The following is a 20,919-nucleotide window of genomic DNA, read 5'->3' on the forward strand; positions in this document are numbered from 1 at the left end:
GGCATTTCTCCGACGCCAAACGAAAGCGATACGCCGCTGGCTCTGTCGCGCCAATACGCAAGCGCGATAGAGATAGATATCTACTAGCGCTTCGTTTCGTGAGCGTTTCGTGAGCGATTGTGCCATTCGGCTAGCCACCCTGTTCATCTCGCCATCGTCGACAGGGTCTGCCCGATTCCCAATCAGAGTTTTCGGGTTCCACACTCTAGTGAGTTTAACCATAAATTCGTAAGAAGATCATACCATCCCATACATTAAAATGCGACCGCCTAAGAACTCGAATATACTACACCACACATAAATGGCGCCACAAAACAAATGTCTTGTAGCTTTCTATTATACATGTAGATGGCGTTAAGTGTCGCTTTTGACATAGATTTATGGCTCGAAAGTGACACTTAATGCCAATCTACAAATAATCGATGGCAACAAGGCATTTTTGTGGCGCCATCTGTGTGGTGTAGTGTATGCGCGTTCTTAGACTTCTAAGGTAGTCGAATTTTAATGTATGGGATGGTATGATTTTTTTTTTATTTTTAATTTATGGCTTAACATAAATAAGCAGAAATCAATTATTTATACCATTAGAGAACATAGAAAACCATTAACATTTTATATTTAAGCTAGTACGGGGCGGCGGGAACGGCACCAATTTTCAGCCTGGCACCATCAGGTTAATAATTGGAGCCTGGGAACCCTTATGAAAAGAATCAGTAGTCAAACCGCGGTCTTATCACCTATGCATACGACGCTCTTCTAGAGATCCTAGTATATTTTAATCAATGATCTTTTTTCTTGAAGGTCATGTTAAATACATATATTTTGTCATCTAATAATTATTATTAAGTCACAGATTTGCATTCCTAGTTTTTAGGTGATTAATACTTGCAATTATATTTTCCATGAAATATTGATTCTGTCTAGCCTTAAATTTAAGCTTAACGTCAATCTTTTACAAATAATTATAATTTTTGAAAAGCCGGTCCTCCAATTTTAGTCTTACTTAAGCACTTCGTAAAATTATCATTTAAGGCACCATTTTAATGCTTATTTTAATACCCAAAATTCCCGAAACGTGAACAGAAATACTTTAATTTAGAAAAAGCTATCCATTTTCATTGTATTCTTGGCACGTGCCAGTTTAGATTCGAATTAAAGTGATATTTGCTTTATTAATTTGATGTGAGTGTATAAAACAGTTATTACTAGAACCAGTGGTTTGTGTCGTTGTACTTTAACATTTGTCAAGGTGGATGCTGAAATTCTTTGAAGTTTTTATACGCATTTAAATAACAGTAAACATTTTTCATAAAATTGAAATTAGTTGATTCTGAGAATAATTCGGTTTCAACATGCAAAACGTGAGGTAGGTAACCACCTGCTATAGATATTTGATATTATTCACAGTATTAAAGGCGGTGCTCGATGTACATACCACATAGGTAGTAACTTCTACCTAGAATTAATGTTAACGATTTTTTTTTATGAATTCACGTTAATCTCTAAGCACGGCCGGGATTTTCTAGGTTTTGTATGGTTTTCTCGTACGCGTATTCTAACATAAAAACGATGAATTATTTTGTGATTACTCAAAAAATATAAAAGAAGAAATATTAAAATATAATGCAGGTACTAGCTTTTGCCCGCGGCTTCGCACGCGTTAGAAATAGAAAAAAAGTAGCCTATGTCACTCTCCACCCCTTCAAATATTTCCACGTAAAAAAATCACGACAATTCGTCGCTCCGTTTTGCCATGAAAGAAGGACAAACAAACAGACATACACACTTTCCCATTTATAATATTAGTATGGATTTTGAAACCACGTGTCCTCAATTCCATTATGCACAACGTAACTAACACAAACAGTAACGTTTTCAAAATGCATACAAAGCTATCTCTAGCTCATAAGATATATTGAGATCCCATAAAACGCACAATAGTTATACTTATCACGAAAAATAAAAGTCGGCAAAGGAAACCGATCACGGACAAAGCCATAAGGCAAAGCACTACAACTCCATAAATCTTAGTACAAATTCTTGCGCGAAGGCTCTGAGATAAAATAACTAGTTTCACCCTTAAATGACTAAAGGACGTAAGTCGCAGGTCTTCTCTTTGTGGAGACGGCTTTGTGGTAATGAGGGTCTGCGATCCACCTGATCCTTGCCGATACTTGACTCGAGTGGCTGACTGAACTTTCCGGCCTTCTGTTTCATAGGAGTATGTTACAATTTTGGCTTTAATCCGTCTCGAATAATGTTTTGGATAGTCGCTTCTTGAAGCTAGCTTCACAGAACATAGTAAAAATATGTCAAGCGATTAGGGTAAAGGAAATGAGAGCTAGGTAATTTATTTTTGAACGATCTGTTAGCTAGCAACATTGATATTTCTTCAAGCAGAAAAATTTGAATCAAAGTTAACCTCTAGGACACATACCGGTTTAGATTTTGTTTTGTAGGTCTACAAAGCAAAATTTATTTTTTATTTCGCTGTATTTCAGTACTAGCCTTAGCTACGACTTCGTTTACGTGGGTTGATAAGATTATGATTGTTAAAATCATAATGTAGGTACAATTTTCTGGACCTCACTCCATACCAATTTGTCATGAAATCAACTCAGTAGTAGTGTAAGACAGAATGCAGACAGAATTACATCCCCATTTAAAATATTAACTGCCAGGGATTACTCTCAACTGCCAAAATACTAGTTTGTTCTATATTTAGTTCTACGAACAATAGTTGTATAAACCAAATAGCCACATTTCCGCGTGACACGTGCGTCGCTCGGTGTGGCATATTTTGACGAGGATGCATTCGGTGGTCGGAATTAAGCCGGCGATTATGCAAACCAGAATTTACATGCGGCCGAAATAGAGTTCATACATTTTAAATAGTTTTTTACTGTGTATGGCAGTTGTGGCATAGAAGAATACTACCATAAGGAGTAAGGGAAAAAAATCAGTTTAAGGTTCAAAGGTTTAATGGACAAAATAACTTTTGTTTTAGTCTCTTGTCCATTATGTTTCTTTAACTTATTGTATATCGGATTCTAAGTATGTCAATGCATTATCGTCGCCAAAGAACGTCTGGCCAAAAACACACACACATTATTAATTGCATATTACCTATTACACATATACTTGCAACCGAAGTCAGGACTGACCAAAAACAGACCTAAATCAGCTCCAACTCGTAACTTACAGCCAAAAGAGACCCCGAAATCACTAAATCTTGCAAGCTACCGGAGTTATTTACGTACGGGCAACATCAAGGAATTATGGGATGTTCATTTTGACTCGAAAAAATCACTTCATGCACGACAAATATAGCCGGATAGATAGCCTGATGGTAATAATCACCGCTGCCTATAATGGTTATTTGAAACATAGAGGATTCAGAAATACGCTGCCGGCACACCTCGGACACTGGCGATCAGCAGCGGCTGGTCCATACAAGCCGAATCCCACCGGCTTGTCTCCCACCTATAAGTGATTACTAATAGTAGAGTACCTAATGTTAAGACAGGTTTCTTTTTGCTCAGTGTTGCCTTGCAGAAATTTTCACCAGCCGCCAGCTGGCGATTAAATATATGAAAGAGGCGCGTTCCTAGCACACAGTCTAAGCTCGTGTAGATGAACGCGTACTATGTTCTGCTGTTCGCGTTTTTATCAGGCGGTAACTGTGAGGCAACCGATAGGGGGTGGGCGGCACTTTCAGCGGGGTATGTCCATACTGTACGAAAGTACTATTTTTTATACTGTGCTGCCGGCTTTAGTATGGAAGTATATGTATTTTCTATACGCTCTAAACTCAAGTCATCCGCGTAGTGGCTTACTATAAAAACTGCATATTTTTTACTCTCTCTTCGCTAAGAATAACCTAAAATATTTTCAGTTTCTCGTAACTTAGAACCAAAACAAGCCCGATATTAAATCTTTCGTCCTCCCGTCCTACCGGCAGCCCCTCGCAGTTATTTACATACAGAAAACATTGGACGTATTGATGTTCCCGATTTGATAAACAATCATGCACGGAGCCGGTTCATGTTTGTTTTCTGTTGACGTGCCCTTCGATATCGGATATGTTTGGAATCTTATTAAGGTTAATCGTATGTTCGGAAATAAAAGTGAATTTACGGGTAACGGCCTGATCAGAAGTTTATGATAATGTTATAAAATTTGGCAAATATTCTAGATACCTACCATATGGTTTGGATTTAGTACCAAACATGATGTTTCTTCTTCAAAAAAATATCAATTTTATACTGACGTACTAGGTACCCGATCAATATTATATCATGTCTGTCATCAACAGCTTTTGTTATAGGACCAAATTACACAAAAAATTAATATATCTATAAAATATTGATTTTAATCTATGTGATGGCCTTGAAGCGGTGGCCTGTGGCTCGAATGCACATGCTGGTCGCGCGTATTACAGCAATATTTATCGTGTCTAAGTTATCTTACCGTTCAAAACGTGCGGTACATCGTTGTGAAACACCATTCTAGATAATGAGTTTTTGATTGCTGATGAAAAGTAAGGAAAAGTAATTCAGAAAAAAAAATCGTGCCATAGTTGTAAGTACATAATTATATTTTGCTAGTAATTTTATCTCCATGGATTATGATATTGATGATTTATGTGATGTGATGATGAGTGAAGCGGTAAAAAAAGGCGCAGCCACACAGATTATCAGGGAGGACTTGTGACCTAAAATATTTCATGGCCCTTCTATGAACACTAGTTTTTACGAGGATCAACACAATTTCATTTAACGTGTTTTTATGATGACCGTTAAATGAAACTAGCTGCCGAAACCGTGGTCAACTGATAAAGACTCATAAAACACAATGTACAGTTATGGTAGAAAATCCACTAAGAAAAGGCATTCCACCCCATTGGTCCCGGATATACTAAATAAGGTTCCACGTCATTGAGTTTACCGAATAGTTGTCTCCGCTATTTGTGCTCCTACGGTGGGCGCAGATAACGGAGTTTTACCCTGATTTTGCAAGTTTGACCTTAAGATTTTAATGCTTTTAGGTAAAAGAAAAAGTGAGGGACCAATGGTTTATGGTCGTAAATGTTCTATAGTCCCTTCGGATGTCGTAATACTATTTAAACCATGAAAAAAACTTATTCTGAAAGTGTATTTTTGGTTTTACAAAGTCATCAAAAATACGTTTTAAAATTTATGAATTAGTTATAATCTCTCAATCTCAGGCAAGGACCATCGTCACTACTTTGAAAAAATCTCGTAGCTCACACTGCTCCTCAAAGACAAAACGTAGTAAGTCTATATGCATTCCGTACATACTTAATATATTTTTCTCTTCATTTACAGAAGAAGATACAAGTTTTTTTTTAAGTAGTGCCGATATGTATTAAGTCTTTTCCTTGGGCTTTAATTGAATTTTGAATTTGCTGTAAAACTATAGTCACTATCATTTCGTTTTTCTTGACCCTTATTATTATAGGTCACAAAATATCCTCCACCTTGCTACGTTATCCTCAGTGCAAAGTCGTATTAAATCGTTCAGTAGGATGGTAGATATTAAGACCTTAAGATTCTTTGGGACTTCTAAGATATAATTGTCCCCTTATAAAAAGCATTTTTCTAACCTGGCAGGTAAGCATGCTGGTCGCGTGATAAACGATAAAACGTCAGCTCTAACTTTTTGCACTATTTGTAAGTAGAAAAAAGACGGCCTAACTTTTTATGGCTTATCACGCGACCATCCTTGCCTGACAGATCGTGACATCGCGTTGGACTCCAATTCCTTGCTCTCTTAAATTGCACCATAATACCTAAATTCATCAATTAGCATTTTCTCCTATAATTATTATACACTGGTTGCGACATTAAAGGGTTAATTTCTACATCGATTTCACAATTATTCTCCACCAAGCTCCGCTGCAACATTTCACCTCACACCTACGTGCTGGTGTAATTTAGCGACCAAACGACCCGCTGGCGCGCTCTTACATTACGCTATCGACGGTGACAATTATTCGTTAAATCTATGCGGCGAAATTGGAGGGCGGTGCTGTAATGGAGCGATGGACGGGGTTATGCACCATGTACGATTTAAGAACTAGTCCTTTTGAGCTTTATGTAAAAAGCTGCGATTGCGTTTCGCTAACGAAATGTTAGCGTCTGTCTAAATTTTTTATTGAGCGTTATTGATCAATCTTGGTGTTGTTATGATAACACTTTGGCCGCCATGGATGACATAATATTCATTAGATACTCATAGGGGTTTAATTTGGGGCGATTATTTTCCATAGAAAACGAAGCACCAGAAAATCAGACCCGATCCCCGCCTGGTCTATGCGAATCATGTTAAAGGCGTTAGCCGCGTAAGCCACTGATTTGATCCAATTGCGGCACCCGCATCTATGTAGTCCACTGCATTAAAATCGCAGCATCACTGCTGTCTTACGTCAATGAACGCAAGGTCGACGCATCCTTACACTGTGGACAAGCACGTTCACAATAGTGTGCACTCACCGAGCTTGTCCTGCTGCACGGTCTTGGTGTCCCCGTGCACTAGCAGCAGCAGCAACAGCGCGAGCGGCGGCATGGCGGCGTGACGTCACGGCCTAGGTCGACGCATCCTTACACTGTGGACAAAATAAATTATTGTTATGAGAAATGTATGAGAATGAAAAAAAAAAGTTTTTAGATTAAGGTTCAGTCATCGGCGTACTTATGTAATAAAATGAACGTCGCAAAAATATCTGACACGATTTGTGGAGCCATAAGGGCGTGTTACATATTTTTGCGTTTAAAAAGTAACATTTTGCAGGTGTTTGTACATTTTCACAACCACTGCTAGACGCTAGCGCTAGATGATCAATGAATGACACTCTTCTTTTATATTTGTTGACAATGATTTGAGATAGAAAGTGGTACCTACAGACTTGTACAGTATCGAGCAAGCGTAATTTGCTTGTTTATATGTAAGTCTTACACCAAGCAGGAATTTGTAGATTGTATTGGTTCTTTCCTTTCCTCCTACCCTTATCCTTTTTAACCTCCGACGCAAAAACGACGGTGTGTTATAAGTTTGACGTGTCTGTCTGTCTGTCTGTTTGTCTGTCTGTCTCTGTGTGTGTGTCTGTCTGTGGCATCGTAGCTCCCGAACAGATGAACCGATTTAGATTTAGTTTTTTTTTGTCTGAAAGCTGAGTTGGTCGGGAGTGTTCTTATCCATGTTTCATGAAAATCGGTCTGCTATGTCGCGGTCGGGGTTTTTTTCAAAATTTTAATTATTTATAGATTTCTGTGAAAAAATATATTTTTTAACTTCGATTCTAATAGATTAGACATCTTGTACTCTTTATACCAACATGTAGAAAGCACCAAATTGATTTTAAACATTATTTATTTTAATTTCTTTTTTTTTTGTAATTGGCTTAAAACCTAAGTGGCGTAATAGAAGAGATTTCTTTGTTAAGAAGAGGATGTGACTGATTGGATGATTTATGTTATTTTTAAAATTCTTTGTCCGCCAATTTTTAATCGGGTAGAGATTTACCTATTTACCAACCACACAAAAACCCCGATCGTTAAAAATGCTCATTTGACTTTGACCGTCTCCGTTTCGAGCGAACAATTTTGAAGCGCAGATTCTAGGAATTCGTATTTTAATCTTCTTACTCAGAGGATCATTTGGGCTTTTCGTTGGAGAAGTTATTGTCAAACATGTTTTTATACCGATTTTTAATATATAAACACCACGATATTCACGATATAATAATATAAGCCTTTTATTCAGACAAATTGTTTTGTACAAATTACTTACATTTCTTTTACAGTTTATAAATTTTAGTTTTACATTTAATATTCATATTTTGGTTTTAGACAACATCGGTTTGGTCTGTTTGCTGTTTGGCAAAGGCCTCTTCCATCCCTTTCCATTTTTCCCTGTCTCTCGCCAATCTGGTCCAGAGTCTCCCCGCGAACTTTACTATTTCATCTTCCCATCTCATTTTTGGTGGTCCTTGATTTCTTTTTCGGCCTTTTAGGAACCACCATATTATGATTATTTTGCTCCACTTTTCTTTGCTCCTGATCATATGTCCAGTCCACCTCCATTTTAGTGTTTTAACTTTAATGGTCACATCTTCCACGCGTGTTTTTGATCTGATAAGCTTATTTCTTATCCTGTCTCTTAGTTTGACTCCAATCATGCTTCTATCCATTCACGATATATATTATGTTAAATTAATTAATTAATTTATTTATTTGTTTACAGGAATTAATGGATTTATAGTGTGTAAAAACTACAAATATTTAAAAATACTGTTATTTATTCTCATTTACTACATGAATATATTTTAATTATTGACAATGACAGTTGATGTAAAAATTGCTTATAAAAACCATAAACCGTGAGAGAGGCTATCAGCCTTTGTGGTGTCTTCATAGGTATAATTTAAACTTAAACATTATTTATTTAATATTATATTTTATTATGTGCCTGTGTGGTGACGGGTTAAGAATTTTACCACCCCCTTTCTTCCCGTGGGTGTCGTAGAAGGCGACTATGGGATACGGGTTAAATTGTGGCGTAGGCGAGAGGCTGGCAACCTGTCACTGCAATGTCACAGTTTCGTTTTCTTTCAACCCCTTATTTGCCAAGAGTGGCACTGAATTTAAGCTTCAGTGGTTTCATGTGTTCTGCCTACCCCTTTATGGGATACAGGCGTGATTGTATGTATGTTGTATGTATGTATGTATTATATTTTCGGGCCAATTTGATAATACAGTCAGAATGGTGGAACGTTTACCCTTCGACATTTAAAAAAAAAGGTGTTTTATTATTATTTCAATAATATTATTGGGTTCATGCATTTTGCAGACCCTAATGTTTAACGCCTAATGTTCAGCCATAAAGTGTCTAGTTATTTAATAATATAAACTTTTAATTGCAGATTTTTTGTCTTCCTTTTTACTGCAGTAATTTTGTAAAAAATTTGAATAAGTGTACTTATTCTCATAGCCACCCAAAACATCAAAAGCCACAGGTATAATTGAAAAGTCTATTAATAACACCCAATAATAGTTCCGCTCGAAAACATGTGTTAGGGCTGTCACTTCACAGATTCATTTGAAATTTATATACCGACTTATCAAGACAGTCATAATATGAATTACATTATTTGTAAACGTTGCATCATCGTCATAATTTCGGCCTTGAGTCCCTACTGCAGAACATTGGCCAAATGTGAGTATGCCACTCATCCCGTTCCTGTGTGCGAATACACAAACGTTCACGAAACGCTCACGAAACGAAACACTCGTAGATATCTATCTCTATCGCTTTTACGTATTGCCACGACAGAGCCAGACTACCTTTCGCGGCGTTTCGTTTTCGTTTCGCGTCGCAGAAATGCCATTCGGATACGGGGCCAGGGGGGCTACCATGAAGTGCTAAAGCCGTTCAGTTTAGGTTGAGAGAGAGGGACGGAGCTATGGAACTGCTATAGCTTCGTCTCTTTCTCTCAACCTAAACTGAACGGCTTTAGCACTTCATGGTAACCCCCCTGGGCTAGCCTCCTCAAGAAGTGTCCCAAGTTTCAATTGTTTTATTGTCATCCACCTAGATACCTAACGGACTGCATGACGTTTTTCATTTAATTATGTTTATTAATACCGTCACAAACATTAGGTTTACCTTAGGTTTAGTAGGAGGTAGGGCATAGCGAATGATATTCCGCTTTGTGTGGTAGGGCACAGCACAGCGGATATCGTCTCGCTCGAATCTAGAGCAGAGCCCAACTGGGGAAGTACCTCCGCCTTATAGAAGACCGCAGCCAAATAGCACTAGACCCTACTCATAGTGTTGTGTTCCTGCCGGTGAGTAAGGCTGCCAGAGCTCAACGAGGGTGCGGTGTGCTGATGACGGGAGGACTTACGGAACTAACTTGTTCCGTCTATTGTCCTTTGAGTCGTCGGCAACCCGAACCCTCCTTGGAACTTGTACACTCCTTTTTGCTGTGTACTTAACACAGCAAAAGGGAGTGTACAAGTTTCTAATGGGGTGGCAACGCGCATGTGACACTGTTTGAGTTGCAGGCGTCCATAGGTTACGGTGACCGCTTTACATCAGGCAGACCGTATACTTGTTTGCCACCGACGTAGTATTAAAAAAAAAAAAGGTTCAGTGACTTTTAACCCCCGACGCAAAAACGACGTGGTGTTAAGTTTGACGTGTCTGTTTGTCTATCTGTGTGTTTCTGTCTGTGGAATCGTACCTGTCGAGGCTCCGATTTAGATTTAGTTTTTTTTTTATTTGTAAGTTGAGGAAGAAGAACACAGCCATGTTTCACGAAAGCCGGTCCACTATACCGGTTTTTTTTTTAATTTTGTGGTTAGGTTATTTGGTAAACAAATTGCAGTTTTGAATAAAATCGTTTCGATAGCCCTAGTGTTAGTCCAAAGTTATTTTTATCTCACAGGTAACCCTATTTTCAGTTCTTAATGAACCCACCTAATGTACTCTAAAAATGGCGGCGAGGCCAGACAAAAGCAACTATTATAGCGTCCAAACTCTTCGTACTGGTCCAAACTGTTCGCTGACTCTTCGTGAACCTTATTAACAAAATCAGAAGGTTCATCGTAGGTTAGAGAAAAGTATTGCTATTTGTATGGTTGCAAACTCCCTAAGTATCGTTTGAGGTTATTTTAGTTTTAAGCTTGGGAAACTGATCTTTGCTGGTCTGTTGTTTTTTATTAATATGATTAGGTTAGGACAGTGACAATTGGCTTGTAGAACCAATTAAGAGATATTTCTTACTGTACACATAGTGGTTGATAATCAAATATTTCAGATACCTTCTAAGCTGATGGTCTTGGGTTCGAATCCCTGAGTCATGGATGTTTTCTATGTATGTAATAAGTAAGTATTCGTCTATATAAGTAGGTATGTATACCATCGCCTATCACCTATAGTAATTGTATAAGTTCTGATTAAATAGTTTAGGGCTGGGTTGATCTGTGTTCGGTGTGACGGTGTCCCATTTTTTAAACCCCGACGCAAAAACGACGGGGTGTCATAAGTTTCACGTGCCGGACTGTCTGTCTGTCTGTCTGTCTGTGTGTGTGTCTGTCTGTGGCATCGTAGCTCCCGAACGGATGAACCGATTTAGATTTAGTTTTTTTTTTGTTTGAAAGCTGAATTAGTCGGGAGTGTTCTTAGTCATGTTTCGTGAAAATCGGTCCACTATATCAGGGGTTTTTCAAAATTTCAATTTTGTGGTTAGGTTATTTTGTAGGAAAACTTTTGTACCTACTAAATGTTGTAAGTTTATACAAGACTTCATAAAGATCAATAAAGTAAGGTTGTCGACATTTTAATAGTCTTAAAGTTATCCTCATATTGATTGGTTTAACTAAATATAATCCAATAAAAGTCCATTAAAAACATAAACACGTGCAAAGAGTAGTTTACGTATATTTCAATTTCATCTGTACGATATTTCGAATGTTAATTTTATTATAATATTGAGTAAACATTAATTTCTGGTGCTGATTTGTATTTAATAATGTTTTGATTTTGTTTTCACATATGTAATGTTCATTGGGAACATTTAATGGAATTAAAGAAATAATACAAATAAATGCCGTTATCGGGATCGATGCCCGGTAAGGGAATTTATTTGTATGATGAACACATATATTTGTGCCTGAGTCATGGATGTTTTCTACATTTTATATAAGTATAATTTTATAATATTTAGTCTCATTACAAGCCATCTTGAGTTTATCGTCGGACTCAGATAATCTATGAAAGAATGTCTTGTAATATTTATTTACCTACGTAAATATTCGAGACCAGCTAGAGAGCTGGTAATGGAATTTGATAATTTAATTAAATCGTTTCATGCCTGAGAACTAAGTCCCAAACAACATGATCATAGAAAACTATCTAGTCTCAATCTAACTTTTTCAATCATTTCTTCCTATAGACGGATTAGAGAGCAAACAATACGGAAACTTGAATTACTATCAAACGTTGATTGTCTAAGTTCAGCTTGGAAGGAGTAATTGAAAGTCTTCCGTAATCTTTGACGAGCGGTCTCTGGCCTATCGTGTAGTGATTGTGACCCTGCCTGCTAAGCCGCGGTCCCGGGTTCGAATCCCAGTAAGGGCATTTATTTGTGTAATGAGCACATATATTTGTTCCGAAATCATGGATGTTTTCTGTGTATATAAGTACATATGTATCTATCTAAATCTTTGCTTTGCATTGTGGACAAAATAAGTGTTTCATTTCATTTATAGATGGGAATACCAACACCACAAGTCCGACATCACAGTAAACTGTATTAAATTGCAATTTGTTTGTCACCTATTTATTTTGCGTATGGCATTTTTACGTCTTACTGGATTTCAATAACATATTCTCTTAAGTACTAAATCTTAAACTAGAAATTGATGTATCTGCTCTTCAAATACTCAATTGCTGTTTCGCTGAGGTTTATGAAGTCTTCAATTCGTCCTTGGAATTTGGTGAGAGGACATTCCAGGACTATGTGTTCGGCCGTCTGCTCGGGGCTACCACACTTGCACTTGGGGAAGTCACACACTCCCCATCCCCATTGTCACCTGACGAACTCTTTGATAATTATGTTTCACGCAAAAATACATGTAAGAATAAGGGCACGAATTCTTCATACCAGCAAATATACCAGACGGTATTATGCTTGTTTGCTACCAACATGGCATATCATTATATTATATGAAGAACAGAAATGTAATTGCCCACATGAGTTAAATATCATATTTACTTTATTTTCAGTGTTTTAGGGCAATAATGTTTTCGCAAAGTTTCCCAGAAGCAATAAAGGCACTCTTGTTAAGCGCTCCGAAAACACTTAGCCCAATTCCTTTCCGAATCGTAACATAAAAATAAAAAACAATCATCCAACCCTCACCTACTAAGCAGCGTTAAATATTAAAAATCAATTCGCCAAGGTTAGAGGTTTTTTTTTACTTGAAAAATAACACTTTCAGCGCTGCAGAATTTCAAAAAGGAATTAACCTGCTCTGCGCCGTCACAGGACAGATTTTATTACCGCCATGAATAAATTCCGTTGGGGAGCGGCTCGCACCTCGTAAATTATAACGACATGGCTCAAACTGTCAAAGCGTTTTAGAACGGTGGCTGGGTTAGCAGTGGCTTCACCAAGACTCAGCTTGAGCGCGCGATGTATGGCGTGCTAATGAGAATTTTGGGTTTCATGTGCGTACCGTGGTACCGGTTAGTTTAGACGTTTACATTATATCGCGCAGTTTGGTGTAGCGCGCTGTATCATACTTTACGGCGCTGTCCCGCTGATGTTTATCTGCTTTGTTCCCTGTTTTTAATAGTTTTTTGGGCGTGTGCGAAACTTATTAGCTTTTGCAATTAAGTGTGAGTAGTTTGTGTTCATTAGCGTGTTCAACTGTTCACATCTGTGTTATTTTAATTAGGTACGTCGTTAGCTAGGCTATAGTGGTAAATAAATCATAGCTCTGCTTTTCACATGATTATTATAAGTAAGGTGCATTAGGGTAATTCCGAATGACAGAAATGCTCTGGTATAATTCCGAAAGGGGAATCTTGATATGATGGAAATAATGGTGATATTTGTGCGACTTTCGATATTTAGACGACTTTCGGAATAACCCTAATGCTTATTTATTTGGAAAAAAACATGTTTACATGGCTTGACAGAACAATCCAATGCGCCATAAAACTTAACTAAAACATAATAATTATTACAAAATGTAAATAATGTAATTCCCTACCTCATGACATAAGACGTGCTCAGTCTCCTAACTCTTTCAAGAGACTTCTTAAACTCTATTTTTTATCTCTTCCGTAATATTTTTGTCTGACTACTCCTTCTAAATAACCTGGTACTGTTATATGTGTATTTATTTATATATATTTTATTTATATATTTATGCATTTAGTTATTTATCTTTATATATGTATGTTTATGTATGTTAATTTTTTTTGCCTATATTGTGCGATAAGTTTATTTCTTCCAATTTGCTGACACCTACTGACATTATGTAAATTTATCAATTTCCGCTACCTTAAGGTTGTCTGGAAGAAATCGCTCTTTAGCGATAAGACCGCCTGTTGTTTACCTTTGTTCGTGTTTCTTCCTTGTTTTGTATTGTTGTATTTTATCAAGGTGTGCAATAAAGAGTATTGTATTGTGTATTGTATTGTATAATGCGATCGAAAACGCCTGGAAGAGCTTCTGGTCCATGAAAGCGCTATTGAAGGGTGACCTTCCCCTGTGTCTCAAGCGCAAACTCATTGACATGTGTATCCTGCCTATCCTAACCTATGGTGCTCAAACGTGGTCGTTAACGGAGGCTTTAAAGTCCAAACTCAAGGTTTGTCAGCGGGCGATGGAGCGCAGTATACTGGGTGTTCGCAGAACTGATCGAATCAGAAACACGGAACTGCGCTCCAGAACTCGAGTAGTAGATGTAGGTATTGTAGGTGCCAAGACCGCTAAGCTTAAGTGGGACTGGGCTGGACACGTCTGCCGCATGCATCCTGAAAGGTGGGCTAAAATGGTTACCGAGTGGGACCCACGGACTACGATATCAGACCAAAAAGGAGATGGTGCGACGACCTGGAAAAATTTTATCCCAACTGGTGGGGAAATGCGAGTGATAGGGTCGAGTGGAGGAAGAGAGGGGAGGCCTTTGCCCAGCAGTGGGACACTAACGCAGGCTAGAAAAAAAAAAGAATAAATTAAACAAGTCAGATTCTCACACTGGTTGGTTTCGCATCCATCACCTCACAGAACCTCAAGCATTCATTTCTCACAGCCGTCCATCGCCACGCAAACAGATCGCATTCAGGTGCTGATGCATTATGTACCTACTGTTTTTATTATAGCTACAGCTCATGTACCTATTGTATGTTTAATCGTAAATATTAAAGGCAATTTTTACATATAAGCTAAAACGTAGAATTAAATGGCTGTCTTTTAAAATAAGAAACCAGATCTTATTCAAACTAAGATGACAAAAAAATCCAGATTAGAATTTTTTTTGTAGAAGTTTGTTAAACTTATTTTGCTTATTTGTCAGAGGAAATTCAAAATTAACTGCATAAGATCACAAAATCCAACAGTAATTACTTAATCATTTAATAATATTACTAATTTGCGGGATATTAAATAAATCATATTTACCAGTAATAATTATTTAATTTTACATTAAAAAATTTCGATGCCTTCCGGATTAAAATAGTATTTTATACAATCGTGATATAATACAAAGCTTTTCAGTCGAGTACCATGTTTAGGCCACGAAGCTTGCTGAGTGGCCTAATAGTACGGTACGAGAGTGAAAAGCTTAATTATATCACTATTGTATACCTACAATACTTTTTCTACGAGTCATCATCTTCATCATCAATGGACGGAAATATCATCATTCATGCAAGTTAACATTCATACATAAGTACATACAATCACGCCTGTATCCCACAAAGGGGCAGGCAGAGCACATGAAACCACCAAAGCTCCAGGGCCACTCTTGGCAAATAAGGGGTTAAAAGAAAACGAAACTGTGGCATTGCAGTGACAGGCCGCCAGCCTCTCGCCTACACCACAATTTATGTATCCCCTATCCCATAGTCGCCTTCTACCACACCCACGGGAAGAAAGGGGGTGGTGAAATTCTTAACCCGTCACCACACAGGCGCAGTTAAAATTAATGTTAATAGAGTCGTTCACCGTTGTATCAACATCGAATTACCTAGCAACCAATTGTTTGTAATAACCGTCTCTGATTGGCCGATAACGCGACAGATAAAAAAAAATGTGTTTCAGATGCAGGAAAATTTGCCAGGTATCGCAAATTAGTATAGAAATTGTATGAACTTCTATTTTTGAAATTATTACAGTTAACTAAAGTCAACTATAATGAGCTTATTATAATTAAGTCGGAACTGCCATAGAGTATCCAACACTGAAAAGTTAGCACTTATAGTTTAGTCTGTGGTGTCCTAATTGACAGATTACAGTCGACAAGTAGAAAAAAGCTTTTATGGTAGTCCTTAATTGTTTAAATTTTAAAAACCTAACCTCATATCCAGAAAAATCCTCAGAATTCCAACATCACATAAAGCCTAAATCCCCACTTTTCACCCCTACAATAGCCTTCCAGTCCCGCTCGTTTATTCTTCTCGTTAATTCACTTCACAGCTGCCGTGTTCCATGTATCTTTTTTAACGAACAAACTTACGTTTGCAGTTGACTGGAACAGTGGAACACGATTTGATTTCAAACGGAAAAGATAAAAAGTTCAAATCGATGAAAAACTTATAGGTTATTATATAATAAGTATATTATTATTTTGATATTTTTGACGACCGGACTGGCCTATATTCCTATTTTGAATTTGCCGGAATTATTATAAACAAAGGTGTGGCCGGTGCTATAAAAAAAATTGCACCGTTGTATTAAAATTGCCGATCTCTTACAAGTTTATTCAAAATCTTTACATAAAATAATGACTCTGTTTAAACAAAAATACACAAAACGTTTTGGTATACTTATTGAAATTAAAAAACCGTTTTTGTCGGATAGTACATGGGTGACCAAGTAGCGGGCCGCTAAACATTATTTTTCAGCAACTTTTGAGACTATGTGGTAGTGAATTTAATAATTAGGCTAATTAAAACCGTCTTCAAATACGATTGTGCATAATAAGATGGTTATAAATTTAATTATTGGTTTTGTAAGTATCTGATATGACAGAACTTTGTCAATTTTGGACCGTTTTTTTTATTTTGACTTGCATGTCATGGGATCATAACATAATATACCAGTCATCGTGTTCGATCGATTCACGATTTTAAGTGTGTAATAGAGTGATCGTTAATAACTGGTTTTTCTGTCGGCCCTTACTTTAAGAACCCCTGACTTGAGCTGCACGTGTTACTTTGACAGTGACAGCAGTTTGTTTACGTTTATTCCGTTCAATTCGTAATGGGAATATAGTTGGGTCGACCCTGCCTGATCAGCCTCGGTCCTGAGTTCGAATCCCTATAAGGCCATTTATTTGTGTGACGAGCACGGATATTTGTTCCTGAGTCATGGATGTTTTCTATGTATATAAGTATTTGTATATTATATATATCGTTGTCTGAGTACCCACAGCACAAGCCTTCTTGAGCTTCCTGTGGGACTCAGTCAATCTGTATAAGGCCTGATTTAGACGACTTTAGTCGCATTGCGGGCTGTTGATGTTACATACAGTTTTGCACAGCCATCAAATACCGCAATGTGATAAAACTCGTGTGCAAGTTCTCGTACCGTCTAAATGGGCCCTAAGAATGTCCTTTAATATTTATTTATGTACGTAGTCAATAAAAATATATCAAATATTAAATTAAAATTTTGAAAAAAACCCCGACCGCGACCTAGTGGACCGATTTTCATGAAACATGGCTAAGAACACTCCCGACTAACTCAGCTTTCAGACAAAAAAAACTAAATCAAAATCGGTTCATCCGTTCGAGAGCTACGATGCCACAGACAGACACACACACAGACAGACAGACAGACAAACAGACAGACAGACAGACAGAGATACACACAGACAGACACGTCAAACTTATAACACCCTTTCGTTTTTGCGTCGGGGGTTAAAAATATCAATACCAAGAAAGAAAATTAAGAACAAGTTATTTCTTACGAGGAATAATTTTCTTACGAGAAATAAGCTGAACGATAAAGGCCTAAGCTTTGTTTTTTACCAGCAAATGTAACCTTGTCTAGTTTCAAGGAAATTGTCACCCGATCGGATTGGAGAATTATCGCCCCAAGCTTAACGTATGTTCGATTGAGAATACGATATATTGTGAATTTAACTGTGCTTAGGACAGGATACAGAAAATAATGCAGACTTCATAATCTTAGAGGAATAAGTAAGGGAATTAAGAGTTGTAACTTCATACATCAGTAAATGCGAGTTATTTGTATAGTATAGGCATAGTTATCGTGACATTTACAATCACGCGTCAATCACGCGTCAACTTGCGTAAATTATCAGTACTCCTACTTGTCAATAGATGTCGCGACGAACGAAGAGTCTAATGCTCAGAAATTTTTAGCTAAATATTATTAATCAGTATTCTGATTTCAATTCCTTCTGCTTGTAATATAAATTGTAAACTGTTGTAATATCTGTTGTAATATCCTATAGACGCACGGTGTCTATAAATAGTATATAATTTAGGGGGGCGGGCGCTCCTCGGGATATAATTTTTTTGGCAGACAAGGCATTGTTGACACCTAGTATCGAGTCTTGGTACTGATAATTCACGCTATTTGACGCAAGATTGACGTGTGATTGTCGCTAGATGTCAATAAAACTATGGTTATACACTGAGAGAAATTTGCATTGTGAATTTAACAAGTTCGACTTGTTGCGGTTTATCCGTTTGAATCAGCCAAACGTATGTTTAAAACAATATGTGCCAGGTTGTTTTTATAAAATCGACTTTTTGATTCAAATATATTGCCGATTCAAATGACAAGTAGCTTGTTGTTTGAAACAAAGAGCACGTAGGCGCTATTTTAACCAAAAAACTTGTTGAACGAACATGAAAACTGGTTGTATTTTCTCTCAGTGTACACATAACTTTTTTTTTAATACCACGTCGGTGGCAAACAAGCATACGGTCCGCCTGATGGAAAGCGGTCACCGTAACCTATGGACGCCTGCAACTCTAAGAGTGTCACATGCCCGTTGCCACCCCATTAGAAACTTGTACACTCCCTTTTGCTATGTTAAGTATAAGTACACAGCAAAAAGGAGTGTACAAGTTCCAAGGAGGGTTCGGGTTGCCGACGACTCAAAGGACAATAGATTGTCTCGCATTTACTGATGTATCGAGTTACAACTTTTCCCTTACTAATTCCTCTATGTTCACAATTGACGATGGTTTTGATATAATTGTGATTCATCTTTGAAGATTGCTAAAGTTGATAAGTGTATTAGAAATAAACTTAAAATCGTAAATGAAATAACGATGGTTAAGGTCGCATCAAAACAAGCTCTTAAAATTTTCAAAATCTGTTTTCAAAAGGTAATGGTTAAACAAAGGAGTCCTTGCGACGGGTTACAAAACGGTCGAGTCGAGGAGCATTTCGTCACTACTTTTAAAAAAACTTGTATCTTCGTCTGTCAATGAAAAGAAAATTGTAGTAAGTTAGTATGAAATGCATATAGACTTACTGCGTTTTAACTTTGAGGAGCAGCGTGAGATACGAGATTTTTTCAAAGTAGTGACGATTTGTCGTAGCACCAAGCAGCTAGCTACGCTGTAGCAATTCGTAGCAATGTCGTAGCACGGTACGCTACCGTTATAATTGGTGGTGGGGACACCTTACACAGATCAACTTAGCCCTAAACTAAGCAAAGCTTGTACTATGGGTGCTAAGCGACGATATACATACTTAAATAGATAAATACATACTTATATACATAGAAAACATCCATGACTCAGGAATAAACATCTGTGCTCATCACACAAATAAATGCCCTTACCGGGATTCGAACCCAGGACCGCGGCTTAGCAGGCAGGGTCACTACCGACTGAGCCAGACCGGTAATTATCTTAAAACTATCAGTTGGATCCAAATTTTACTGATACGTCAGTAGCCGCGATATTGATGAAATTCAGTGTAAAAATTGACGTTTTTTTTTGAAGAAATGTTATTCTCTATACCCTTATTCATAAATTACTACTTATTTTGTCCCTTTTATACAAATACATAAATCAACGTGACGGTAAACGATTATTAGCTATTTCGGGTGTTACCACGGGGTGTTATAAGTTTGACGTGTCTGTCTGTCTGTCTGTTTGTTTGTCTGTCTGTGTGTGTGTCTGTCTGTGGCATCGTAGCTCCCGAACGGATGAACCGATTTAGATTTCGTTTTTTTTTGTCTGAAAGCTGAGTTAGTTGGGAGTGTTCTTAGCCATGTTTCATGAAAATCGGTCTACTATGTCGCGGTCGGGAGTTTTTTCAAAATTTTAATTTTGTGGTTAGGTTATTTCGAATGAGATTTGTACTAGATGACTTGGATAAAAAGTTCCGTATTTCCGAGCTACATGTAATATTCGGACATGCACAGTTACAACACTGTACGCTTAGCCACCGCATCTGACACATTGTCATTCAGATCACAAGCCCGCTCAGCATGCGACACGTAGCCTGCCTTAATTACTGAACCATTCAATTCCGAAACGTCATATATGTCGAGATAATTCACAGGAACTTACACCCTTTTCATACAGATACATCATAGGTTCAATTTCCATACAACACGTTTTGAGACTTACGCTTTTCCGCTGTCGAAATAAAAACGACACTCCGCCCACCAAAATGACGAATTCTCATATGACATTCTTAGTGACTTACGTTCTTCTAACGGTGACTAAAGCTAAGCGACACTCCGCCCACCAAAATGTCTAGGTTTCATATGACATGAGTATGACTTATGCTTTTTTAAAAGTGATGAAAGTGAAGAAAAGTAGCTCGTGGGGCAAATTGGCGTTTGTAAAAGTGTACAAAGTTAAGACGTGAGTTTTTACGCTGCTGAGCTTAGCTCGCTAGAATTGGTAGGAAGCTTAAACCTGGGTTTTTGTAATGATAATAACAAGCAATGGGAAGTTTAAGCAAAGCTACAAACTTGCTAAAGGTTTTAGATAATCTTATCTAAGACTTTATACGCAAAAAAATGTTGTTCCTTATTTGATTACCATGAGCGTCTTTGAATTACTATTTTTTAAGTTAACATTTATGTACACACAGTTATTTTAACCTTAGATGCATAGTATAGTATAGATTTTACTTGAAAAAGTACTTAAGAAGAA

At 37.4% G+C, this 20,919-nt stretch overlaps 1 protein-coding gene across 1 annotated transcript in view; it reads right to left on the bottom strand.

Annotated features, from left to right (window-relative positions):
- Nucleotides 1–6,631, bottom strand: part of LOC125226809 (nephrin) — a 790,592-nt gene extending 783,961 nt beyond the window's left edge. The window contains exon 1 of the mRNA XM_048130914.1: nt 6,516–6,631. Coding sequence (XP_047986871.1) covers nt 6,516–6,588 — 73 coding nt within the window. The 5' untranslated portion in view covers nt 6,589–6,631. The remainder of the gene's footprint in view (nt 1–6,515) is intronic.
- Between the last annotated feature and the right edge of the window lie 14,288 nt (nt 6,632–20,919).

The sequence above is a fragment of the Leguminivora glycinivorella genome, chromosome 6, assembly GCF_023078275.1.
Source record: "Leguminivora glycinivorella isolate SPB_JAAS2020 chromosome 6, LegGlyc_1.1, whole genome shotgun sequence".
Classification (NCBI taxonomy): domain Eukaryota; kingdom Metazoa; phylum Arthropoda; class Insecta; order Lepidoptera; family Tortricidae; genus Leguminivora; species Leguminivora glycinivorella.